Source organism: Phyllobates terribilis, unplaced genomic scaffold (genome assembly GCF_046119375.1).
Source record: "Phyllobates terribilis strain yellow unplaced genomic scaffold, ASM4611937v1 Scaffold_1__5_contigs__length_1240528914, whole genome shotgun sequence".
Lineage (NCBI taxonomy): Eukaryota > Metazoa > Chordata > Amphibia > Anura > Dendrobatidae > Phyllobates > Phyllobates terribilis.
Genome location: NW_027362761.1, coordinates 1,127,447,821 through 1,127,475,273, shown reverse-complemented (window position 1 = coordinate 1,127,475,273; position 27,453 = coordinate 1,127,447,821). Strand labels below are relative to the sequence as shown.

General features: G+C 46.8%; 1 protein-coding gene across 2 annotated transcripts in view; it reads left to right on the top strand.

The window, feature by feature from the left end:
- The window catches only part of LOC141161755 (uncharacterized), a 1,209,981-nt gene that overhangs the window by 1,136,499 nt on the left and 46,029 nt on the right, over nucleotides 1–27,453 (top strand). For both annotated transcript variants that reach the window (XM_073647047.1, XM_073647037.1), the window contains one exon: nucleotides 15,894–15,973. In XM_073647047.1, coding sequence (XP_073503148.1) covers nucleotides 15,894–15,973 — 80 coding nt within the window. The remainder of the gene's footprint in view (nucleotides 1–15,893; nucleotides 15,974–27,453) is intronic.

Genomic DNA, 27,453 nt, shown 5'->3' with positions numbered 1-27,453 from the left:
TCCCGAGTTTCTACACCCCTCCGACCAGGCGGAGGACCTTCAGTTGTCTCCAGAACCCTACGGGGTGCTACCTGGTAGCGAAAGGACAGAGACTCTCCTATACTCTGTACCTGATACCTCGCTTGCTTCATCCAGTGAGTCCAACCTAGTGTACTCCGAAGCAGAGGTTACTCCCGAGTCTCTACACCCCTCCGACCAGGTGGAGGACCTCCAGTTGTCTCCAGAACCCTTCAGGGTGCCACCTGGTGGTGAATGGACAGAGACTTTCCTATATCCTGGACCCGATACCTCGCCTGCTTCCTCCAGTGAGTCCGATCTAGTGTACTCTGAAGCAGATGTTTTCTCTGAGCCTCTGTACTCTTCTGACCCGGCGGAGGACCTCCAGTTGTTTCCTGAATTCTCCGGGGTACCACCAGATAACAAAGAGACAGTGACTTTTCCTCATTATGTACCTGATAACCTGTCTATTTCTTCCTGTGAGCTTGACAAGATGTACCTCGAAGAAGAGATTACCCCCAAGTCTCTGTCCCCCTCCAACCCGGTGAAGGACTTCCAGTTGTCTCCTGTACCCTCTGGGGTGCCACCTGAAAATATGTGGAGAGAGACTTCCTTGTGTGCTGTTCCTGGTACTCCACCCATTTCGTCTGTTGCTAAGGATGGCTGGATAGGAGGTAGCATCCTAGCTAACCAGATGAGATCAATTTTTCCTGTTGACAGTGGAAGTGATCTCCTTGAAGTGAACGACTGGTCCTCGAATTCCCTGCAGAAGATTCTGGCAGGCCTGAAAAGAGGGGGCGTAAGGGGGGGGGTACTGTAACATACCTGGCGGCGTCCTTGCATGGTGGTCCATCTCCCACTGTGCAAGAGCGCGCACTTGATCTCCAGTCCAGAATGTCTCTCTGGCTTCCCTCCTTGCTGTCTGTTTGTATGTTTTGGCTGCATAGGGCGACGCCCGCTGAACTTCCTGTTTCTTGTACCTGCTGCGGACACGCCCCTGTTGCACCTTCAGCCTATTGCTGTCCATCTTTGGGTATTTATACCACCTTCTTCCTCAAGATGGCGCCTGAGCATTGTTTCCTGTCAGTTGGCTTTTTGTCTCTGACGTGCCAGGTCCTATCCTGTTTTCCTGCCTGTTCTCCAGTTCTGTGTCTGAACTGTGGTCTGTTCTTGTGAACACGCTTCTAGCCTGTTCTTTCGCCTTCTAGGGGCTGTATTCCTAGATCTGCCTGTCTGTGCCTTGCGGTATCTGTTCCCGTCTGAACAGAGTCCTGTTTGTGTCCCAGCCTTGCTGTATTTGTTCCCGTTCCTCTGTTTCCAGTTGTCTGTGCCTTGCGGTATCTGTTCCCGTCTGAACAGAGTCCTGTTTGTGTCCCAGCCTTGCTGTATTTGTTCCCGTTCCTCGGTTCCCAGTTGTCTGTGCCTCGTTTCTACTTTAGCCTTTTCTCCCTTTTCCCTCTATGTCTGTTTTCTGCGTCTTTCTGCAGAGTCTGAACTTGCTCCTAAATTCCTTCTCGTCTCTGTAACTCTGTTGTGAATTTAGTGTACGCTCGCTACTTCTTTGTAAGTACTTTGTGTGCTTCTGGTTCTGCCTTTCCTTCTCCGTCTGTTCTTTGTGAACAGAGTCCTATCCCCTTGCCTTGTCTCGTTCGCCGCTCCGGCGGTTCTTAGCCGCTCTGCGATTTCCGCTCTGCTCCTGCTTAGCTTGCCGCTCTTGCGGTTTCTGCTCTGCTCCTGCCTTGGTTGCCGCTCTGCGGTTTCTGCTCTGCTCCTGCCTTCTTAGCCGCTCTGTGGTTTCCGCTCTGCTCCTGCCTTGTTTACCGCTCTGCTGTTTCCGCTCTGCTCCTGCCTTGTTTACCGCTCTGCGGTTTCCGCTCTGCTCCTGCCTTGTTTACCGCTCTGCTGTTTCCGCTCTGCTCCTGCCTTGTTTACCGCTCTGCGGTTTCCGCTCTGCTCCTGCCTTGTTTACCGCTCTGCTCCTGCCTTGTTTACCGCTCTGCGGTTTCCGCTCTGCTCCTGCCTTGTTTGCCGCTCTGCGGTTTCCGCTCTGCTGTGGCCTTCTTAGCCGCTCTGCGGTTTCCGCTCTGCTCCTGCCTTGTTTACCGCTCTGCGGTTTCCGCTCTGCTCCTGCCTTGTTTGCCGCTCTGCGGTTTCCGCTCTGCTGCGGCCTTCTTAGCCGCTCTGCGGTTACCGCTCTGCTCCTGCCTTGTTTACCGCTCTTGCGGTTTCCACTCTGCTCTTGCCTTGCTTGCCGCTCCTGCGGTTTCTGCTCTGCATCTGCTCGCTGCTCCGGCGGTCCTGTCCTGCTCTGCTTCTGCTCGCTGCTCCGGCAGCCCCGTCCTGCTCTGCATCTGCTCGCTGCTCCGGCAGTCCTGTCCTGCTCTGCTTGTGCTCGCTGCTCCGGCAGTCCCGTCCTGCTCTGCTCTTGCCCACCGCTTCGGGCGTTCCCTCTCTGCTGTGTTTGGCTACCGCATCTGCGGTTCTGTTTCTGTGACCCAGTCTGTACTGGGTCTTGTCCTCTCTGTGCTTCAGCCCGTCCTTTCGGCCAGTACCTCCCTGCCTGCATATTCGCCTGTATCCACCCGTCTGCATACCTGCCGTGTTTGCTTATATCCACCAGTCTGTGCCAGCCTAGCCTGCCTGTTCCAGTAATCCCTGTGTGGGTCAACCCCCGTGTCCGGAGTTTGACCTGGAGTAGCACCTGGTCCCTCTGCCCGGTTTCTCCCTGGTGCACTGGCGTCGTATGCCGTCGTGCCACCTTGGTCGGATCGGCCAGATACTTAGTCACGCCCCTCCAGGCACTCTCCGGTCCATGGTCCAGTGGAACCACTACTCCCGCACACGCCAGTCAGTCCGGGCGTGTGCATAACACACCACACATAACAACTGTCGAGTGGGTGTGGATCGCTGACATTTGTGAGGTTCTTGAGAACTTTGAGTACTGCACCAACCTCGTGAGCTATTATCAGAGTAACCATCCTGGATCTGTGTCTCTTGAAAAAATCACTGCGTAATCTCAAAGAGGAAGCTTTGAGTGCCCAGCATGTTGGTATGGAACCAGATTTCCCAATGGGTGTTACTACCCAGCCCAGCCAATATTCTGAGGCAACAATGGGTGATGAGGAGGGAGAGGACTTGTTTTTATGTGCTACCGAGGGGACTCGTAATGCTACAGAGGGGACATCCAACCCAAGTTTCATGTCTGTCCAGGCTGGATGGGCTGGAGAGGAGGACAAGGAGGTAGAGAAGGAGGAGGAGGCGAGTCAGCGTGAGAAGAGGAGGAGGAGAGGATGGGTACTTTTTCTACTGTTGGGGAACATTTTACACAGTTCATTTGTAAGTGTCTATGGCAAGACCCTCGCGTGATACACATTTTATCCAACAACCTATACTGGTTGGCCACCTTTCTCGATCCACGGTGCAAGGAGAAATTTCCTTCTCTCCTTTTGGAGTCACCAAAGAGTTTTACAATGGAATCGTTCAAGAGGGCCATTGTAGATCAGTTTCTGAAAACATCACCCTCAGACAATGCTGGTGGCAGAGGTACCAGCTCTTTTCAACACCAAGGCATAATGGGGAGAGACACGAACACCAGCTCCAACAGAGGTGGGGGGAAAATGTGCACAAATTGGGCAATTTTCAATAAACCAGCACAACAGCAAGGGCTATCTGTGCCTGTAACAATGCCAAGGAGGGATAAGTTGCAGAACATGGTCAAGGGGTACTTAAGTGACCATACGTGCATCCTTTCTGACGCTTTAGGTCCTTTTAATTATTGGGTGTCTAAGCTGAACACTTCACCCGACCTCTCCTTATATGCCTTGGAGGTGCTGGCCTGCCCAGAAGCTAGTGTGGTGTCTGAGCGTGTTTTCAGTTCCCCTGGGGCAATCATCACTGATAGGCGCACACGCCTCTCCACGGAAAATGCAGACAGACTTGCTCTGATTAAATTCAACAAGGACTGGATATCTCCACAGTTTGTAATCCCTCCAGATGACAGCAAGCCAACCTAAATTCACCAAAAATGCAGATTCATGCTACTGCTGTTAACGTCACGCCCTTCCCATAAAAAATGTTTACTTCCTTCGTCAACCATCACTCAGCCCATAGGGCTAATTTTTACAAACCCTATGCACCTTGTGCAGTGGACAAACCAGGACAGTGTTCCTAGTCCAGCCTAATTACTATTTGTGATTGGAGGCCCTTGAGATGGTGGCTTCCTGCATCAACCATGACTCAGCCCATAGGTCTCATTTTTACAAACCCTATGCACATTGTGCAGTGGACAAATCTGGAATGTACAGTGGTCCTACCAAACTAATATTTGTCATTGGAGGCCCTTGTCACAGGTTGTGCCACATTGTGACTGAGATAGGGTATACATATTCAATAGAAATGTACTGTCTGTCACCCTATTTGGCAAAAAACATGTCTGACTTGTGCCACATTGTGACTGAGATAGGGGGATACATATTCAATAGAAATTTACACTGACTGTTGATGACCGACTGATGGCCCTCTGAAAACTTGAATTGAGGGCCACAACTACTACAGTACTCCATCGTAGATAATGTTTCACAAGGGAGGCCCTTGTCATGGAATCTCCCTGCACCTATGACACAGCCCCCAGGAGTAATTTTTGGAAATACGATGCACATACTGTATTAATTGGTCCAGTGCAGAATCAAGAAGTCTTCTCTTCCTATATAATCTGGGGAATATTAACAATCAAAATCTCTGAGCCATTTGGATAAGCTTCTCCAACCCATCCTGGAGTGGAGCACCATATATCCTTTGTCCTTTGACTTGCACAAGTGATATATTTGAGCTCGTCATCCAGTTGACTAGTGCAGCTTTATTTTTCCAGTTCAGAGTTCAGCCAAACCTGAGGATCACAGGCCGCACTCAATGCTACCTTCTAGTACTCCATGTCTCTTGGCCTTTTTCTCTGTAGTCTCTGCCCTTAAATGATTTAAATAAGAGTGAGGGCCCTACAATATGAATAAGTGAGGGCACTCTCAAATGTGTTGTACCCAAGAGGGACCTCCAAAATTTCTAGAGGAGGGCACTTCAAAATGTATGTTACAGGGCCACACGAGGGCTCTCACAAAACTCAGCTTTCCTGCCTACTGCAGGCCCTCTGAACATTTGAATTTAGGGCCGCAGTATCACGTGGTGGAGGAGGAGGAGTAGGAGGGTTAAGCCCAACGCTACAATGGGCACATTGTAAACTGTTATTGAATATGTATTCCAGTATCTGAGTGTGAATGATGGAGGGACCGCCCAAATGTCTAAGTAACAGCTGTCCCTACAAAACTCATGTTACAGAGCCACCTGAGGCCTCTCAGGTCAAAGATCAACATACCTACTAGTACGTTCTAGCTGTGCTTGTAAAGTGCTGGGGAATAGCGAACTAAAAATGATGTATGACAGAGGGACCTACAAAATGTATTAGTCAGCGCCCTCCCAATTGTAAAAGGCGAAAAAAAAGCCACAACAGTTTGTGTGAACAAAGGCTAAAATGGATTTTTTTTTTGTTTCTCTGGTTTATTTAGCCTTATATACAAGTGATTGTGCAGGAAAACTGTTTCTTAACCTTTTTGGCCTGTTGGATGCAATTTAAGTAAGGTTTGGTAGTTGTTCTTGTGTGTCTGTGAAAGTGGCGTGATACTGCGACAAACTTATTCCCAGAAACCATATGTGAGTCAGAAATGCATGCAGGCACATTCTCCAGGCTCTTCCCATTCTGTTTCATCACTTTCCCATCCATTTCAGCCTTTTCCTCAGGCCCCCGACCGCTTTGTAGGTTCCAGCAGAAAATTACTCACATTTCCCATTGACTTACACTATACTCGCTATTCGGAACGAATACGCGATTATTACATAGTACTCGTTACGAGTATAGCGATTACAAATATTATGGTACTCGCTCATCACTATTGATTAATACTGCACATCAGTTTAGAGGAATTTTAGCCCATTCTTCTACAAAAGAGTTTCATCTCTTTTATGTTGATGGGTTTTCTCCCATGAACTGCTCACTTCAGGTCCTTCAACAACATTTCTATAGGATTAAGATCAGGCCTTTGATTTTGCCATTCCAAAACTTTATCCCCTTTACCCCCCAAGACTGTTTTCACCTTCATGACGACAGGCAACAAGCAGAAGAGACTTGTTTGGGCTAAAGAACACAAGGAATGGACATTAGACCAGTGGAAATCTGTGCTTTGGTCTGATGAGTCCAAATTTGAGATCTTTGGTTCCAACCACCGTGTCTTTGTGCGACGCAGAAAAGGTGAACGGATGGACTCTACATGCCTGGTTCCCACCGTGAAGCATGGAGGAGGAGGTGTGATGGTGCGGGGGTGCTTTGCTGGTGACACTGTTGGGGATTTATTCAAAATTGAAGCCATACTGAACCAGCATGGCTACCACAGCACCTTGCAGCGGTATGCTATTCCATCCGGTTTGCGTTTAGTTGGACCATCATTTATTTTTCAACTGGACAATGACCCCAAACACATCTCCTGGCTGTGTAAGGGCTATTTGACCAAGAGTGATGGGGTGCTATGCCAGATGACCTGGCCTTCATAGTCACCAGACCTGAACCCAATGGAGATGGTTTGGGGTGAGCTGGACCGCAGAGTGAAGGCAAAAGGGCCAACAAGTGCTAAGCATTTCTGGGAACTCCTTCAATATTGTTGGAATACCATTTCCAGTGACTAACTCTTGAAGCTCATCAAGAGAATGCCAAAAGTGTGCAAAGCAGTCAGCAAAGCAAAAGGTGGCTACTTTGAAGAACCTAGAATATAAGACATATTTTCAGTTGTTTCACACTTTTATGTTAAGTATATAATTCCACATGTGTTAATTCATAGTTTTGATGCCTTCAGTATGAATGTACAATTTTCATAGTCATGAAACTACAGAAAAATCTTTAAATAAGGTGTGTCCAAACTTTTGGTCTGTAGTGTACGTTGTCAGAAAATACTGCCATTTCTGGCCTCCATTAAAAATTTCTTTCAGTGTGTCAGTGAAGCAATTCACACCAGTTTGCTGTTCAAACTACTTACCTACAGGTCAGGTATTTAAAACTCTGTTTTCTCCATCACACGGATCACATATAAGTTCACTCCAAACTCAGTTATTTGTAGTGAGCGTGGAAGATACTGTCCTCCATTTAAAATGGGCAAGGCATGTGGCAAGGGACGGGGAACTGGACGTGATGGTGATGGTGCATGCAGAGGCGAGGACAAGGCCGTGGGCAAGCTGAAATTGTGCCAAAACCAACACCCACATCTTCTTGCCTGACCTTCTTGTCTCAATTCCTAGGGGACCGCAGCACACCACTATTGAACCCAGAGCAGTGTCAAAAGGTTGTTGGTTGGATAGCGGATAATGCTTCCCGTCACTTAGCCACCACCAGCACCACCCTGTCTTCCACACGAGTCTCAGTAGCCGTGAGTCTGGACTGCATATTCCTCAACCTGATCCTCCTTCCTCCCACCATGCCGAGTGCCCGTAGACAACTGATCCCACACTTGGACACTCTGAAGAGCTGTTCACTTTTCCATTTATAGATTCGGGCCTCTCGTCCGGTCCACTTGAAGCGGGGCAAGAGGAGATCGCGTATAGCGATGCCCAAATATTTGAGCAGCCATGGTCACACGAAGGCGATTGTGGGAAAGTGTCACAAGAGGTGGACGATGATGAGACACAATTGCCAGAAAGTCAGGAGGAGGACCAAGGTGCGGAAGTGGAAGACGAGGTGGTGGATGATATAGTAACTGACCAAACCTGGCAGGAGGACATGCAGAGTGAGGACAGCAGCACACAGGGGGAGGGAGGCAGAGCACCCCAACAGGCAGCAAGAAGCAGTGTGGTGGCCACAGACAGAAGGCAGGCAACCGTTCCTCGTAACACCAACACGAAGGAAGTTGCCAGTACAACTGTTAGGTCTTCCCGAGTCTGGTTGTTTTTTAAAGACTCTGCCGATAACCCCAAAAAGGCCATTTGCACCACCTGCCAGGCCAGCATCAGCAGGGGTGGCAAAAGGACCAGCCTGACCACCACCAGCATGATCAGGCACATGGCAGCAAAGCACCCGACTTTGTGGGCCGAACTCCAGGGTCTAGGAACAGTGTCTGCAGGTGGCATCATTGCTTCTTCTGCTGTTGTGCCCGAGCTGCCGGACCTGCTTGTTAAAGTACGCCGCCTGTGTGCCCATTTTAGAAAGTCAGGTACAGCTTCCGCCGCTCTTGCTGTGTTTCAGCAGCGTTTGCAGCTTCCGGCTCACAGACTGGTGTGTGATGTCCCCATACGTTGGAACTCTACACTGCAGACGTTGAGAAGGATTTGTGAGCAGAAGAGGGCAGTTGTTGAGTACCAGCATCAACAAGGCCATCGGTATTCAGTTCAGACTCCACACATAAGACCTCAGGAGTGGACATGGATGTCAGACATATGTACCATCCTCCAAAACTTTGAGGACTGCACCAAGATGGTGAGCGGCGATGATGCCATAATTATTGTCACCATCCCGCTTCTCTGTCTTCTGAAACGCTCTCTGCTCACAACCAAAGAGAATGCATTGCAGGCGGAGCACGATGAGATGGAGCAAGGAACGATACAGGGTGATTACAAATAGCACAGCCTCATCTCATCCCAACATGGATTGGGTGACAATAAGGAAGAGAAGGAGGAGGAAGGACAGGAGCTAGTTTCATGCACTATAGCCGGTACTACATGCACAGCTGTCATACTGTCTGTTCAGCGTGGATGGCAGGAGACAGAGAGGAGGAGGAGGAGAGCATGGTCAGTCATCCTCTTGGTGCGGACATGGAAGTGTTGCCTGTTAGTAGTCTGGCAAACATGGCTGAGTTTATTTTACGTTGCCTTTCCCATGACCCTCGCGTTCTCAAAATTTTGGGTGACAGTCATTACTGGTTGGTGAAATTCTAGACCCACGCTACAAGTAGAACTTTATATCTCTTATTCCTGTGGTGGACAGGTCTACAAAAATGGGGCTGTACCGGAAGGCCCTTGTTGCGGAACTATTAAAAAAAATTCCAATCTGAAAACGCTGGCGGCAGAGGGCACACTTCGTTGGACAACCAAGAAGTACAGGCGAAAGAGACGCAACTTCAATCCAGCAGAGGCAGGGGAACACTGTCAAAGTTCTGGGAGAGTTTTCTCAGACCCTCCCATCGCACAGGCCGTGGAATGAACTGGCTCCCTATGCCTTGGAGGTCCTGGCCTGCTCTGCCACCAGCGTTTTATCAGAGCGGGTTTTTAGTGCCGCTGGTGGAATTATAACTGATAAGCGCATCCGCCTGTCAACTGAAAATGCTGACAGGCTGACTCTTATAAAAATGAACAAGGGCTGGATTGGGCCAGACTTCTCAACACCACTGAATGATAGCAGCATAACATAAACTCAAATCCAGTGTCTTTTCTTGGGAGGTGTATTCCCATGCACCTTTTCACACCCACACATGGGTATAGCGCTTCCTGATTTTGGCTATTTGCTCTTGTCCTCCTCCTTCTCCTCATCCTCCACCACCATATCACCAGGGTGACCATGGTCCATGATGCAACACCCACATAATTTTTTTAAAGGGTGTTTATAATGCCCGTAAAAAAATTTTTTGATACAGTATGTTCATGTATACCCCCCCCCGGGGTAAATGTTTGTCAGCCCATACACTTAGTGCATGGGCATTACAAGTATAGGAGGCCCGCTCCTTTCTAATGGGAACATTTTTTATAAGGCCCTCCTCCACTTTTCTTCCAAGGGGCATTGAAGTGCCTCCAAATTTTTGTCAGCCCTTGCATTCCCTGCATGGGCCAACACTATGGGAGACTCTCTCCTTTCTAATGGGAATTTGTCGTTACTGTGGCCCTGCTCTATGTGTCTTTCAAAGTCCCTTCATCATCAATGAAACAGGATGTGTCTGATGATGTGTCACACACCACATTGCCAGATAAGGTTGTAAAATGTTAAAATGACATTTCCCGGTGAATGCATTTGCCTTAAAAAATAACGTAAAAAAATAAACAGTAGGATCTTTCTTTAGTATAAAAACAGAGTCGCCAATGTAACCTCAATGTAATCACATTGTTCAGCTCCTGCACCACCTCCTCCATCTCCGAAATGACCACAACAGTCACAAGCTGAAAGCACTGCCTTGGCCAAGCGGCAACAGGCTGTGCTGAAGATAAAATGCAATGCTTAGGTGACAAACCGCCTAACGCTGCAGAGTTGTTGAAAGCTGTAACACAGCAGCCTGATCTGTGGCTCTCACCACTGAACATACAGCCAGGCATGGTCGTGTGTGACAATGGGCGGAACCTTGTGACGGAGAAATGACAGCCGGAGTAGATACAGTTTCCCTCTATGCCAGTCCTTTCACCGAGCTAAAGAATATGGCGGTGGTGAAATACAACTCAGCAAAAAAAGCTGTGGACTGGCTCCGTACCGTCCCTGGCGACATTCACCTGTCCACGTGTTTGTGGCTAGGCTGTCCTTCCCAGTAAGTGCACTGGGGAGGGCACGGGTAATGTTGTGGGACCCGTGCTTGTGGAAGGCGGAGACGACACCAGGAGAAACCGTGGCGGCTGGGGACTGAGTATGGACACCCGGCCACCGCCGGCATGAGGTTATGAAAAGCTTCCGCCTCCACGAGCCTAAAAGGCCACATTTCAAGTGCAAGTTGCAGTCTAAAATTTGGCAGTATAGTATTGCAGTCTGTGGGTGGCTGGCTGGCTGCATACTTGCACTTGCATTCCAAGGAATGGGTAGGGACAAACAAGTTCAAGCTGCCCTGCTGTCCGAGGGTACAACAGTGTCAACCCGTACTATCCGTCGGCGTCTGAATGAAAAGGAACTGTATGGTAGGATACCCAGGAAGACCCCACTTCTTACCCTGAGACATAAAAAAAGCCAGGCTGGAGTTTGCCAAAACTTACCTGAGAAAGCGACAGCGAAACGCGCGTTGGATGCAGGACTCACACATGAGACACTACATACCTTTGGATTAGTACCTATTTATCCATTTACTTTTTATATTGCAAATTCTCTGGTCATGTTTACTATCTTAGCGCAATATTCATAATATGTTTATATATATATATTTATATTCATTCACTACTTATCCACTTGAATATATTCATTATGAGTATGATTATTATTATTATTTTTATGTTTATATTTATATATTTACTCTTTATTTAAAAGCACAGTGCACTTTCTACTGCTTGTGGATATATACACTTTAGATATATTTGATTTTTCGCTTGTGATATTCGTCCTGTTGATAGGTTCATAATCTCTCACCCTAGTGTACTCTCTCTGTGAGTGTCCATATCACCTTTCCCTTTTTACTATTTTTGTGTGTTTTATAACGTTTTTAATATTAAGCATTCAATAAAAGTGATTATTTTATCATTATTTTTGGTGAATGTGTCTATTTATTGGTTATATGAGAAAGCCTAAAACGTTTTGGAAGAATGTTCTCTGGTCAGATGAGACAAAAGTAGAGCTTTTTGGGAAAAAGCATCAACATAGAGTGTACAGGAAAAAAAAGAGGCATTCAAAGAAAAGAACACGGTCCCTACAGTCAAACATGGTGGAGGTTCCCTGATGTTTTGGGGTTGCTTTGCTGCCTCTGGCACTGGACTGCTTGACCGTGTGCATGGCATTATAAAGTTTGAAGACTACCAACAAATTTTGCAGCATAATGTAGGGCCCAGTGTGAGAAAACTGGGTCTCCCTCAAAGGTCAAAACACACTTCCAAAAGCACTATAAAATGGTTTGCGAGAAAGCACTGGAGACTTCTAAGGTGGCCAGCAATGAGTCCAGACCTGAATCCCATAGAACACCTGTGGAGAGATCTCAAAATGGCAGTTTGGAGAAGGCACCCTTCAAATATCAGGGACCTGGAGCAGTTTGCCAAAGAAGAATGGTCTACAATTCCAGCAGAGCATTGTAAGAAACTCATTGATGGTTACCGGAAGTGGTTGTTCGCAGTTATTTTGGCTAAAGGTTGTGCAAACAAGTATTAGGCTGAGGGTGCCAATACTTTTGTCTGGCCCATTATTGGAGTTTTGTGTGAAATGATCCATGATTGATTTTTGCTTCATTCTCTTTTGTGTTTTTACTTGCAAGCAAATTAAATGAAGATAATAATACCAAAGAATTTGTGATTGCAATCATTTTCAGGAAGAAACTGAGTATTATCTGACAGAATTGCAGGGGTGCCAATACTTTTGGCCACCACTGTATGATGCGCACACTTTTAGGCAGTGACCTGGGAGTCAGAGATGCTTCCAGAGGTTTTCCCCATGCTGTTCCCATGTCTTTTCAGCACTGTATGCATGTGTCTGATGATGTGTCGCACACCACATGGCCAGATAAGGTTGTAAAATGTTAAAATTACATTTCCTGGTGAATGCATTAATCTTGGTTGAAAGCAATGCAAAAGTTCAAAAATGCATCAAAAACGCTACGTGTGAACATAGCCCAAGGTGTGGAGGAGTATTTTTGTTTTTGGTTGTTTATTTTGCCTTATATACAAGTCATTACCCTGGAAAGGATGTTCCTTAACATATTTCCCAGGAAAATCCATTTTGGTTTCGTTTTTGTATGTTTTATTGTGAGTCCGTAAAAGTGCCGTAATACTCTGACAACGTTGTTGACAGCAGTGATCTGGGAGTCAAAGATGCTTCCAGGGGTCTTCCCCATGCAGTTCCCATGTCATTTGAGCACTGTTCCCATCGATTTGGGCAATTTTTCGTCCCTCTGCAGACCGCCGGGGGGAGCCGTCTGAAAAATGCTCGAGTTTCCCATAGACTTACATTGAGCTCGTTGCTCAGGTCTGGCACCCGAGTATTCCAATGTGCTCGACCCGAGCAACGATTACCCGAGCATTTTAGTGCTCGCTTATCACTATTAATAACCCTTCAGATGCTTCAAAGGAATTTTTGGAATGTGGAAGGAAAAAATGAACATTATAACTTTTTTTCACAAAAATGTACTTTAGACACAAATTTGTTTTATTTTCGCAAGGGTAGCAGGAAAAATTGCAGCATACAATTTGTTGTGCTATTTCTCCTGCGTATGCCGATACCCCATATGTGGGGGAAAGCCACTCTTTGGGTGCACAGTAGGGCTCGGAAGGGAAGGAGCACTATTTGATGTTTTGAATGTAAAATTTGCTGGAATAATTAGCAGATGCTTTGTTGGTTTGGAGAGCCCCTGATGTTTCCAAACAGGGGAAACTGCCCACAAGTGACCCCATTTTGGAAACTAGACCCCTCAGGAAACCTATTTAGATGTGTGGTGAGCACTTTGAACCCCCAGATGCTTCACGGAAGTTTATAACATTGAGCCATGAAAATAAAGAAAATCACATTTTTCCCATTAAAAATGTTTTGGCCCCAAATTTTGCATTTTCACAAGGGTAAAAGGAGAAATTTGCACCCTACAATTTGTTGTGCAATTTCTTCCAAATATCAAATATGTGGGGGTAAACTATTGTTTGGGGGCACAGCAGGGCTTGGAAAGGAAGGAGCATCATTTGACTTTTTGAAAGCAAAATTTTCTGGAATAATTAGCGGATGCCATATCACGTTTGGAGAACCCCTGATGTGTCTAAACAATGGAAACCCCCCACAATTGAAACCATTTTGGAAACTAGACCTCTCAGGGAACTTATCTAGATGTGTGCTGAGCACCTTGAATCCCCATGTCCTTCACAGAAGTTTATAACATAGAGCCGTGTAAATTAAAAAAAAATCGAATTTTTCCCACAAAAATGTTGTTTTAGCCCCAAATTTGTTATTTTCACAAGGGTAACAAGAGAAAATGGAACCCAAAATTTGTTGCACGCAGATAGCCCATATAGTGGGTAAACTACTGTTTGGGCATATGGCAGGGCTCAGAAAAGGAATGATGTTTTTGAACGCAGAGTTTGATATAATGGTCTGCGGGTGTTGTGTCACATTTGGAGAGCCCCTGATGTGCCAAAACAGAAAACTCCCACCAGTGACCACATTTTGGAAACTAGCCCCCTCAAGGAATTTATCTAGATGTGTGGTGAGCACCTTGAACCCACAGGTGCTTCACAGAATTTTACAATGTTGATTTGTGAAAATGGACCCCAAAATGTGTTGTGCAATTTCTCCTGAGTATGTTGATACCCCATATGTGGTCAAAATCTACTTTTGAGGCACAGTGCAAAGCTTAGAGGATATTGGATTTCAGATTTTGCTGGACTGGTTTGAGGGTGCCATGTCACTTTGGTAGAGCCCCTGAGGTGTATACCATGTGTATGATCTATACGTGTACTGATCATATTGACACCACAGGTGGGTCACAGAATTTTATACAATTTGGCAGTGAAGAAAAAAATAATTACATTTTTACCACCAAAATTTTGTTTTAGCCCCAAAGTTTACATTTTCATAATGGGAAATGGGTAAAAATATCTCCAAAATTTGTCCCACAATTTCTGTTGAATGTAGGAGTACCCCATATGTGGCTGTACATCATACTGAATGTGGAGTTAGATAACGGTGGACATCGTACTAAGTAGGGGGTGGAATGTGGTGCACATCATACTGAGTGGGGCATTGTGGGGGACATCATACTGAGGGGGTTGGCCTGTGCGATACCTCATACTGAGTGGGGGATGGGACATGGGGCACATCTTACTGAGAGGGCAGCTGTGTGAGACATCATACTGAATGGGGGTGACATTAGGAGACATAATACTGCGTGGAGGGTGGGCTGTGGGGGCCCTCATACTAAGTGGATGTGGGCTGTAGGGAAATCAAATTGAGTGGAGGCTGTGGTGGACATCATTCAAAGTGGGGACTGTCATTGTGCTAAATCATACTGTGTGGGGGGCTGGCATTGAGGGCCATAATACTGAGTGGGGTCGGCATTTGGGGCCATCATACTGAATGGGGACAGGCTGTGGAGGCCAGCATGCTGAATAATCTGCTGTAAAAGTATCATACTAAGTGGTAATCATACTGTGTAGGGCGCTGTGTTGTGGGGGACTATAGGGTGTCATTTCAGTACAATATATAGTAATGTGAGTGGTGTCATTCAAAACCACAACTCATCCAGCAAAAATCAAATCCTCAAATGACTTATCTCATTTATTAATGGAAGCAAAAACTTTTGTATTTTGTAAAAATGATATTGGCCCCATTAGGAAGGAGTAAAACTATAGTTAGTATTAGTTTATTGCCGTTTTAGGCTATGTTAACACGTTGCGTTTTTGCTGCTTTCTTTTCTGCAGGCAACACCTACTCTCTTGGCAGTAATGATGCTGCTTACAAAACTTACTTTGCTGCATTTTTTTTCAAATAAATTTGTCTCTTGTGCATGCTGATAAAGTTTAGTGCCCCCCCAAAAAACATGATGCAACTTCCTGAGTTTTCTGCACCAAAAACGCAGCAAAACCTCATACCTACGTGTTTTGCTGCATTTTGCAGCGTTTTTGCTCTTACTCATTGCTTTCTATTGTTGAAAAAATGCTGCAAAAACATTGAAAAAACGCTGAAAGAAGTGACATGCTGCCGTTTTATAAAACGCAATTCAGTCAGGCAAAAAACAACAATGTGTGTGCATGAGATTTCTGAAATCTCATAGCTTTTTCTGTTACTGTAAATCACATCTTAAAATTTGCATTAAAAAACACAGCAAAAAAAACAGCAAAAATGCAACGTGTGAGCATAGCTATACTGTGTTTCACATAATATTGTTAATATTCTATATATTCAGCTGAAAATACAATTCAGTTTATGACATACAATGTGCTAATTATTTAACTGAAAAGAAAAAGTATATTTTTGATTTCTTTCCTGTGTATTTTTTCAAAACTAGACCAGTGACAACATCGGAAGATGCATAGAGAAGGTGCATGAACATTTCATAAATCAACTCATCCGTCTTCATGACCACAGGTAAATACATTTGGCAAAATGTTTATACACATCTTCAAACTAACAAAGTAGGCACATCAATTCAAATTTGCTAGGTTCACCTTACTTGACCAAGAAATTCAATTCACCCCAAATGTAAACCACTCCTTCAAATACTCTGAAAGGACATGTATAATACTTCTTTCCTCAAAATCTCATTTTCTACACTGTTGTGCTGTCACACAACACAGGAGATATATAAAAAAAACCTATGCACCTTTGTTAAAATACCACGTTTTTGTCATGTAAAACAAATCATGCCAATAAGAATTACTTCAGAACTTTTTCCCCTTTAGGGCTCGCTCACACGAGCGTATATATCGAACAAGTTCTAATCTGATGTTTTATTGGACAGCACTCGGCCCAATGTTATACTATGGGGCAGTGCTGCTCAGTGTTTTGTTTTTTTTGTTTTTCTCATGCCGATTCAGCATGAGAAAAAAAATCGCAGCATGCTGTGAATAGATCCGCTAATCAGATGATATGCATCCATATAAGTCTAGGGGTGCGTGTAAAACGTTGGACTGTATTCGGCTGTCATCCGAGTGCAGTCCAACGTCCATCGACTCAGACAATGGAGAAAATGGAGAAATTAAGTTCTCCATCTTCTCCGCACCTTTACTCCGAGTTTCTAATGCGAGTGAATTGGATGCTGACACTCTCCTGGAACTCAGAGCAGCATTTCAGCAGAGTGTCATTAGTAGTGATGAGTGAAAGTGCTCGACCCTACTAGGTACTCCCTACTCCCTGAGCATCAACCTGCTCCACATGCTCGGCACTCGGCTAGTATTTCCGGGTTGTTTGCACGGGAGCTTGCCACGCACATGTTGGTTGGTAGAGAGATTGGCTGGCCGCATAGAGTCATCGGGTCTATATAAGATCCGGCGCTGCTATGCTTGTCACAGTGTACACTGGAAACAGGCAGAGTAGGGAGAGCTGCTGCTGTGTGAGGGACAGAATTGGTAGTGTAATAGTTAGATACAGATATTCTGCAGCAAGATATACAGTCATGGCCAAAAGTATTGAGAATGAGACAAATAGTAATTTTTCCAAAGTTTACTGCTTCATTTTTTGTAATGGCAATTTGCATATACTCCTGAATGTCAAAGAGTGATCAGCTTAACAGCAATGTCAATATTTGCCCAGAAAATGAACTTTAACCCCCAAAACACATTTCAACATCATTGCAGTCCTGCCTTAAAAGGAGCAGCTAACATCGTTTTAGTGATTGATCCATTAACACAGGTGTGGGTGTTGATGAGGACAGGGCTGGCGATCAATCAATCATGATTAAGTAAGAATGACATCACTGGACACTTTAAAAGGAGGCTAGTTCTTGGTATCATTGTTTCTCTTCAGTTAACCATGGTTATCTCTAAAGAAAAACGTGCAGCCATCATTGCACTGCACAAAAATGGCCTAACAGGGAAGAGTATCGCAGCTACAAAGATTGCACCTCAGTCAACAATCTATCGCATCATCAAGAACTTCAAGGAGAGAGCTTCCATTGTTGTCAAAAAGGCTCCAGGGCGCCCAAGAAAGACCAGCAAGCGCCAGGACCGTATCTTAAAACTGTTTCAGCTGCGGGATCGGACTACCAGCAGTGCCGAGTTTGCTCAGGAACGGCAGCAGGCTGGTGTGAGTGCTTCTGCACGCACTGTGAGGCGGAGACTCTTTGAGCAAGGGCTGGTTTCAAGGAGGGCAGCAAAGAAGCCACTCCTCTCCAGAAAAAACATCAGGGACCGACTGATATTCTGCAAAAGGTACAGGGAGTGGACTGCTGAGGACTGGGGCAAAGTCATTTTCTCTGATGAATCCCCTTTTCGATTGTTTGGGACATCTGGAAAACAGCTTATTCGGAGAAGAAGAGGTGAGCGCTACCACCAGTCTTGTCTCATGCCAACTGTAAAGCATCCTGAAACCATTCATGTGTGGGGTTGCTTCTCAGCCAAGGGAATCGGCTCACTCACAGTCTTGCCTAAAAACACAGCCATGAATAAAGAATGGTACCAGAATGTCCTCCAAGAGCAACTTCTCCCAACCGTCCAAGAGCAGTTTGGCGCCCAACAATGCCTTTTCCAGCATGATGGAGCACCTTGCCATAAAGCAAAGGTGATAACTAAATGGCTCATGGAACAAAACATAGAGATTTTGGGTCCATGGCCTGGAAACTCCCCAGATCTTAATCCCATTGAGAACTTGTGGTCAATCATCAAGAGACGGGTGGACAAACAAAAACCAACAAATTCTGGCAAAATGCAAGCATTGATTATGCAAGAATGGACTGCTATCAGTCAGGATTTGGTCCAAAAGTTGATTGAGAGCATGCCAGGGAGAATTACAGAGGTCTTGAAGAAGAAGGGGCAACACTGCAAATATTGACTTGCTGCATTAACTCATTCTAACTGTCAATATAACCTATTGATACTCATAATATGATTGAAATTATATTTCTGTATGTGATATAAACATCAGACAAACACTAATAAAAACCAGAGGCCAGCAGATCATGTGAAGATATAATTTTGGTGTCATTCTCAAAACTTTTGGCCATGACTGTATATCGATCTGAACTAACAGTCCTTCTGATGACTAATCCAGCTTCATATATTCAGGGGTTATAGCAGGAGTTAGGCAGGCAGGCAAGCCGGCAGCACAAGAGGGTCCATTGCACGTCTTGTCTGATCCTGCTGTTCCAGATATTTATAGACATAGCCCCAGATATCAGGGGCCAGGGCCAATTTTTTTTTATCTTAATCCTGATTATTTGCTTAAAAAGCAAGGCAGGCAGGGTTTGTGGCACTGCATGCAGCACAAAATGGTCCATTGAATGTTCTGTCTGATCCTACTGTTACAGATATTTGTAGACATAGCCCCAGATAACAGGGGCCAGGGCTAATTTTTTTTTTATCTTAATCCTGATTATTTGCTTAAAAAGCAATCCAGAGTACACCATTTTTCTGCTCCATTTGCTTGTTAGCACTGCAGAATACAGCCAGATCTTTTCCATATTAGAGCGCTAGAAATCCAGCTATTTATACTGAACGTGGAAAATATTATCCTCCATTTAAAATGGGCAAGACACACGTGGCAAGGGACGGGGAAGTGGATTGTGATGGTGCATGCATTGGCCGAGGCCATGGGCAAGCTGAAATTGTGCCACAGCAAACACCCACATCTTGTCGCTCGACCTTCCTGTCCCAAATACTAGGGGACCGCAGCACACCACTTTTGAACCCAGAGCAGGGTCAAAAGGTTGTTAGTTGGATAGCAGATAATGCACATTCTGTCTGATCCTGCTGTTACAGATATTTGTAGACACTTTGCCACCACCACCACCACCCTGTCTTCCACATGGTCAAGTCTCAGTAGCCGTGAGACTGGACCGCATATCCCTCACCCTAATCCTCCTTCCTATCACCATGCTGAGTGCCCGGAGACAACTGATCCCACACTTCGACGCTCCAAAGAGCTGTTCACTTTTCCATTTATAGATTCGGGCCTCTCATCTGGCCAGTTTCAAGCGGGGCAAGAGGAGAACACGTGTAGAGATGCCCAAATATTTGAGCAGCCACGGTCACATGAAGGCAATGGTGGGAAAGTGCAATTACTATCGCAAAAGGTGGATGATGATTATTAGACAGAATTGCCAGAAAGTCAGGAGGAGGACCAGGTTGCGGAAGTGGAAGGCGAGGTGGTGGACGATATAGTAACTGACCCAACCTGGCAGTGAGACATGCAGAGCGAGGACAGCAACTCACAGGGGAAGGGAGGTGTAGCACCACAACAGTCAGGAAGAAGCAGTGTGATGGCCGCAGACACAAGGAGGGCAACTGTTCCCGGGAACACCAACACGACGGAATTTGCCAGTACAACTGTTAGGTCTTCCCGAGTCTGGTTCTTTATTAAAGACTCTGCAGATAACCCCAAAAAGGCCATTTGCACCATCTGCCAGGCCAGCATCAGCAGGGGTAGCAAAACTAGCAGCATGATCAGGCACATGACAGCAAAGCACCCGACAAAGTGGGCCAAACCCCAGGGTCCAGCAACAGTGTCTGCGGGTGACACCACTGCTTGTTCCGCTGTTATGCGTGCACGCCAATACCCAGTCAATGGCGCATGCAAAGATGCCTCCTGCCCTGCACCTGTCGTAGCACACTCTCAACTAGCACCATCAGCAACCATGTCCACGTCCTTGTCCCAGGGCAGCGTTCATTTGTCCCTACCCCATTCTTGAAATGTAAGAGAAAATACGCAGCCAACGCCTCACAGGCCACACTACTGAATTCACACATTTTGTGAATGCTTGCGCTCGAAATGTTGCCTTTTAGGCTTGTGGAGACGGAAGAATTACGCAACCTGATGGCGCCGGCCGTCCCTCGGTACTCGGTCCCTAGCCACCATTATTTCTTCCGGTGTGCCGTCCCCACATTACACAAGCACGTGTCCCAGAACATTAGCTGTGCCCTCAACAACGCAGTTACTGGGAAGGTCCACCTAATCACGGACACGTGAAAAAGTGCTTGTGGGCGTGGACGGTATATCTTGCTGATGGCACACTGGGTTAATATAGTGGAAGCCGGGACACAGTCGGACCCTGGGACGGAACACGTCCTCCCAACGCCGAGGATTGTGGGCCCTGGGTCAATCAGGGTTGCCCCCACATTCTACAGCTCCTGCACCTTCTCCTCCTCTTCGGTCTCCATCTCAGAAATGACCACATCAGTCACAAGCTGGAAGCACTGCAGCACTGCCTCGGCCGAGAGTCAACAGGCTGTGCTGAAGCTAATATGCTTAGATGACAAACCGCACAATGCTGAAGAGTTGTGGACAGCTCTGAAAGAGCAGGCAGATCTCTGTCTGACACCGCTGAACCAACAGCCAGGCATAGTCGTGTATAGCAATGTCTGGAACATGGTGGCAGCTCTAAAGCGAGGCGAGCTCACACACATTCCTTGCTTGGCCCATGTGCTTAACCTCGTGGTTCAGTGGTTTCTCCAAACCTACCCAGATCTGCCGGATCTGCTTATTAAAGTACGCCGCCTGTGTGCCCCATTTTAGAAAGTCAGCTACAGCTTCCGGTGCCCTTGCCATGTTTCAGCAGCGTTTGCAGCTTCCAGTTCACCAACTGGTGTGCGATGTCCCCACACTTTGGAACTCTACATTGCAGATGTTGGGAAGGATTTGTGAGCAGAAGAGGGCAGTTATTGACTACCAGCATCAACACTGCTGTCAGTATTCAGGCCTGAATCCACACAAGATTTCTGGAGTGGGCATGTATGTCAGACATCTGTGCCATCCTCCAAAACATTGAGGACTCCACCAAGATGGTGAGTGGCGATGATGCCATAATTAGCATCATCATCCCATTTCTCTGTCTTCTGAAATGCTCGCTGCTCACAATTAAAGAGGAGGCATTGCAGGAGGAGCACGATGAGATGGAGCAAGGAACCATATAGGGTGATTACACACAGCCCAGCCTCATCTCATCCCAATGTGGATTTTGTTTTTTAAAAATTCTTTTTGGAAATAAAGATTTGTGTGACCTTTCTATTACATTGGCTTTTTGACTTCCATGATTGATGTAGGTTTAATTAGTTATTCGGAAGTGCCTCACAATTTATTTGGCACATGGTAGGTTGAGAGTAGGTGTTGCTGTTTTTAGTGTGCTGCATTGATCTTTCGGAATTTCAGTCTATGATATCTCCAGTGTGGCTTCTGTGCCTGCTGCTGTTGCAGATGTTAACACTAATTTTTGGTAACGTGAACAACTCCTGGTTGGCATGGGCGTACATAGGAATCATGGGTCCCCATAGCAGAAGTTATAATTGGGTCGCCCCCCCAAAAAAAAATGGTAAATAATTGTCAGGGTCACAGAAAAGCAGATCTCACAACCTTCCAGCCTTTACATAGCAATTTTCCTCCTGCTGAAGTTCTAGATTCCTCTTTCATTGCCCCATAAAGTATGCTGCCAACAAAAGTGCCCCCCAAACACAGTATGAGACCCCCATGGTGAATTCCTCCACATGTGCAGTATAATAACCCTACTGTACCCCACCTCAGCTCCCAGGGCAAATTATGGTGACTCCAACACAGTATGATCCCCCAACTGTGACCACCACACAGCCCTCCATGCTGTATAATAGGCCTACATACAGTATAATGACCCCGCACCTCTCCACACTCCAGAGTATAATGCATTCACCATGGTCCTCCACACAGTATAAGACATTCGCCATGGTCCTCCACACAGTATAAGACACTCGCCATGGTCCTCCACGCAGAATAAGACACTCGCCATGGTCCTCCACGCAGTATAATACACTCGCCATGGTCCTCTACGCGGTATAAGACACTCGCCATGGTTCTCCACACGGTATAAGACACTCACCATGGTCCTCCACATGGTATAAGACACTCGCCATAGCCCTCCACACGGTATAAGACACTCGCCATGGTCCTCCACATGGTATAAGACACTCGCCATGGTCCTCCACACGGTATAAGACACTCGCCATGGTCCTCCACATGGTATAAGACTCTCGACATGGTCCTCCACACAGTATAATACACTCCCACATGGTCCCCCGCACAGTATAATGCAGCCCCCCATAGTCCTCCGCACAGTATAATGCAGCCCCCCATGGTCCTCCGCACAGTATAATGCAGCCCCCCATGGTCCTCCACACAGTATAATGCAGCCCCCCATGGTCCTCCACACAGTATAATGCAGCCCCCCATGGTCCTCCACACAGTATAATGCAGCCCCCCATGGTCCTCCATACAGTATAATGCAGCCCCCCATGGTCCTCCACACAGTATAATGCAGTCCCCCCATGGTCCTCCACACAGTATAATGCAGCCCCCAATGGTCCTGTGCGCAGTATAATGCACTCCCCCATAGGGTAAAATGCAGCCCCAGTCCTCCAGTATTATTAGTACTCACTGATTTAAAATATAAATACATACTTACTGCTCCTCGTTCCCCACTGCTTCAGTCTCTGCAGCGCGTCTCTCTCATCACCTCAGCAGCTGCCAGCTCCACTGTCTGACACAGCATGGTGCGTCATCATGCCACTGCATCAGATGCAGAGGAGGAATGATGGGAGAGGGAGTGTCACATGATGCTCCCTCCTCCATCATTGCTTTCATGCTTTCAACCAGGACCGGCTCCAGGTTTTCTTGGGCCCTAGGCGAAAGAGTCGAGTCTCAGTGGCCCCTTTAACACATATCATCTTTCATGATGCACAGATATGGCAGAGAAATATATATATAGTACAATGCCAACGATTTCACTGACTTCTTACATTACATGAGTGATATCTATTGTAAATTCTACATTGGCTCAGAAACTGGCAAATCCTCGCAGCGCACAGTGCAGACTGGACAATATAGCCCTCCATACAGTATTATGGCACCACTAAGTCCTCCATACAGTATTATGGGCCCCATATAATGCTCCATACAGAATAATGGACCCCATATAATGCTCCATACAGAATAATGGACCTCATATAATGCTCCGTGCATGCTGGGCCCCATGTAATGCCCCATGCAGGGAGGGCTCCATGTAATGCCCCATGTAATGCACCATGCAGGCTGGACCCCATGTAATGCCCCATGCAGGCTGGGCCCCATGTAATGCCCCATGCAGACTGGGCCCCATGTAATGCCCCATGCAGGCTGGGCCCATGTAATGCTCCATGCAGGCTGGGCCCCACACGGATGCCCCACAAGCCTGCAGCATCCCCCTCAGAGCCCCCAGAAGCCCGCAGCATTCCCCCAGAGCACACATAAACCTGCAGCATCCCCTTAGGGTCCCCCGAAGTCCGCAGCATCCCCCACAGAGGCCCCACAAGCCTGCAGCACCCCCCCAGCATTCCTCCCAGAACCCCCTCAAGCACATATTATCCCTGCATTATTCCCCAGAGCCCCCTAAGATCTCCAGAAGTATTAATTAACCTCACCAGACGGCCCTCCAGCATTAACCCCCCAAATATCAAGCCCCCTCACCCCAACAACAAGAAGAAAATACATCAGACCAGCAATTAATTAAACTGACTCCTGTTTCTTGGCTTAGGACACTGACCTCCTGCTGCAGCTTCACCGGCAGCTGTGTGTCTACATGACTCTGGCATCTAGTGCAGCACTAGAACACGCCTCCGGAAATGACATCATACCTGGAAGGAGGCCATCCATTCTAGCATCTAGAGCATGGGTAGAGGTAAGTATTGTGCCTGCCAGGGCCCTGAGCAAGCGGGTGAGTCCCATAGCGCGTGGGGTGCCCGACGGCGAGTGGGCCCCCTCGCCTGCTCAGGACTCTGGCACTTGCCTGGGTGCAGGAGGGGGGCCCCGATGGGGGGGGTTCACTGTGCAGGTGACTGCTATGGGGCCCCCCCGGCTCACGGGCTCAATAGCAGTCGCATGGCCTGCCGCCATTGACAGCACGGCTAACTGTCACGGGTGTGTCAGATTTGACAGACAATCATACGGGATCAGGCTGTAGGAGTTTGCTGCATTTTGGCCTTGCAAACATCTTTCTGATCCTTTCATTATCCCTCTCACTCTAGGACCCAGCGGTGATTTTCACCTTGCTTGGGGATATACTTTTAGGACCCAGCAGTGATCCTCACCTTCTGCTGCTAATTACAATGCCCTTGCTGTATCCTTAAGTACACTCGGTTTCTCCAGACAGTTGCTAGTAGTCGGCTAGAATTTCCTTGGAGTTCCTTTGTGGATTGTAGCCTTGTTCTCTCCAGTGTCATCTTAAAGCTAAGTGTATTCCCTTGTATGTTTCCCTGGTTTGTTCTTTTGTTTGCAGTAGGGCTGAATAGTGCTCACTAGTGATGAGCAAATACTAAAATGCTCGGGTGCTCATTGCTCGGGTCGAGCACATTGGAATACTCGGGTGCTCATTGCTCAGGTCGAGCACATTGGAATACTCGGGTGCTCGACCCGAGGAACAAGCCCAATGTAAGTCTATGGGAAACTCAAGCATTTTTCAGGCGGCTACCCCGGTGGTCTGCAGAGGGCCTAAAGATTGCCCAAATCGATGGGAACAGTGCTCAAATGACATGGGAACAGCATGGGGAAGACCCCTGGAAGCATTTCTGACTCCCAGGTCACTGCTGTGGACAATGTTGTCAGAGGTATTACGCCACTTTTACGGACTCACAATGAAACATACAAAAACGAAACCAAAATGGATTTTCCTGGGAAATATGTTAAGGAACATCCTTTCCAGGGTAATGACTTGTATCTAATGCAAAATAAGTAACCAAAAACAAAAATACTCCTCCACACCTTGGGCTATGTTCACACGTAGCATTTTTGATGCGTTTTTGCACATTTGCATTGCTTTCAACCGTGACAAATGCACTCACTGGAAAATGTCATTTTAACATTTTATAACCTTAACTGGCCATGTGGTGTGTGAGACATGATCAGACACATCCTGTGTCATTTATGAAGGAGGGACTCTGAAAGTCACAAAGCCTATTTTTATAGGGCCATCAGGTGGCCTTTACTATTCTTAAAGGGCCAGCAGTCGGCCCTCACTATTCTTAGAGAGCCATCAGCTGGCTATCTTTGTTGTTCCCATTACTAAAGAGTGGGTCTATAAACTGTTATTGCGTATGCAGTGAGTGGCAGGGCTGCCCAAAACTTGGACGCACCCCAATATTCCTTTGAAGAGATTTTGAGGAGGGCCTCCTGCCAACAATGTTCCCATTATCAGGAAGTGGGTCTCCCATAGTGTTGGCCTATGCAGTGAATGCAAGGCTGCCAAAAATTGAGAGGCACTCCAAAGCCCCTTGGAAGAGATGTACGGGGCCTCATGAAAAAATGTTCCCATTATTAGGAAGTGGGTCTCCTATACTGTTTGCCTATGCAGTGAATGCAAGGGCTGCCAAAACTATAGACCTACTCCAATGCCCTTTGGAAGAGACGTAAAGGAGGGCCTCCTGAATAAAAAAAATTCCCATTATTAGGAAGTGGGTCTCCCATTGAGTTTGCCTATGCAGTGAATGCAAGGGTTACCAAAAATTTGGAGGCACTCCAATACCCCTTGGAAGAGATGTGAAGGTCAGAGGGCCTTCTGAAAACAATGTTCCTATTATTAGGAAGTGGGTCTCCCATAGTGTTGGCCTATGCAGTGAATGCAAGGGCTGCCAAAAATTGGGAGGCACTCCAATGCTCCTTGGAAAAGACGTGGAGGAGGGCCTCATAAAAAAATGTTCCCATTAGAAAGGAGAGGGTCTCCTATACTTGTAATGCCCATGCACTAAGTGTATGGGCTGACAAACATTTACCCCTGGGGGTTATACATGAACATACTGTATATCCATTTTTTTTATGGGCATCTTAAACACCATTTAAAAAAATTATGTGGGTGTTGCATCATGGACCACGGTCACCCTGGTGATATGGTGGTGGAGGATGAGGATGAGGAGAAGAGCAAATAGCCAAAATCAGGAAGCGTATACCCATGTGTGGGTGTGAAGAGGTGCATGGGAATACACCTTACAAAAAAGACACTGGATTCGAGTTTGTTACGCTGCTATCATACCTCACGGAGGACGTTGGTACGGTCGGCCAGGTACTCCCTCAGCATCTTCCCAAACTTTGCACTCCTTGGGAGAGTACCCCGCGCCTCATGGCCTGTGCGATGGGAGGGGCTGAGAAAATTCTCCCAGAACTTTGACAGTGTTCCCCTGCCTCTGCTGGATTTGATTTGTGTCTCTCTTGGCTGTACTCCTTGGTTGTCCAACGAACTGTGACCTCTGCTGCCAGCGTTTTCAGATGGGAATTTTTTTAATAGTTCCGCAACAAGGGCCTTCTGGTACTGCCCCATTTTTGTAGACCTGTCTGCCTCAGGAATAAGAGATATAAAGTCCTCCTTGTAGCATGGGTCTAGAAGTGTCACCAACCAGTAATAACTGTCACCCAAAATTTTGAGAACGCGAGGGTCACGAGAAAGGCACCGTAACATAAACTCAGCCATGCGTGCTAGACTGTTAACATGCAAGACTTCCGTGTCCTTACGAAGAGGATGACTGACCATGCTCTCCTCCTCCTCCCTGTTCTCAGGCCATTCATGCTGAACAGACGGTATGACAGTTGTGCAGGTAGTACTGTCTATAGCGCATGAAACTAGCTCCTGTTCTGTTCTTCCTCCTCCTCCTTCCTCATTGTCACCCAATCAACCTTGGGATGAGATGAGGCTGGGTTGTGTGTAATCACCCTGTATGGTTCCTTGCTCCATCTCATAGTGCTCCGCCTGCAATGCATCCTCTTTGATTGTGAGCAGAGAGCGTTTCAGAAGACAGAGAAGCGGGATGGTGACGCTAATTATGGCGTCATCGCCGTTCACCATCTTGGTGGAGTCCTCAAAGTTTTGGAGGACGGTACATATGTCTGACATCCATGTCAACTCCTGAGGTCTTATGTGTGGAGTCTGAACT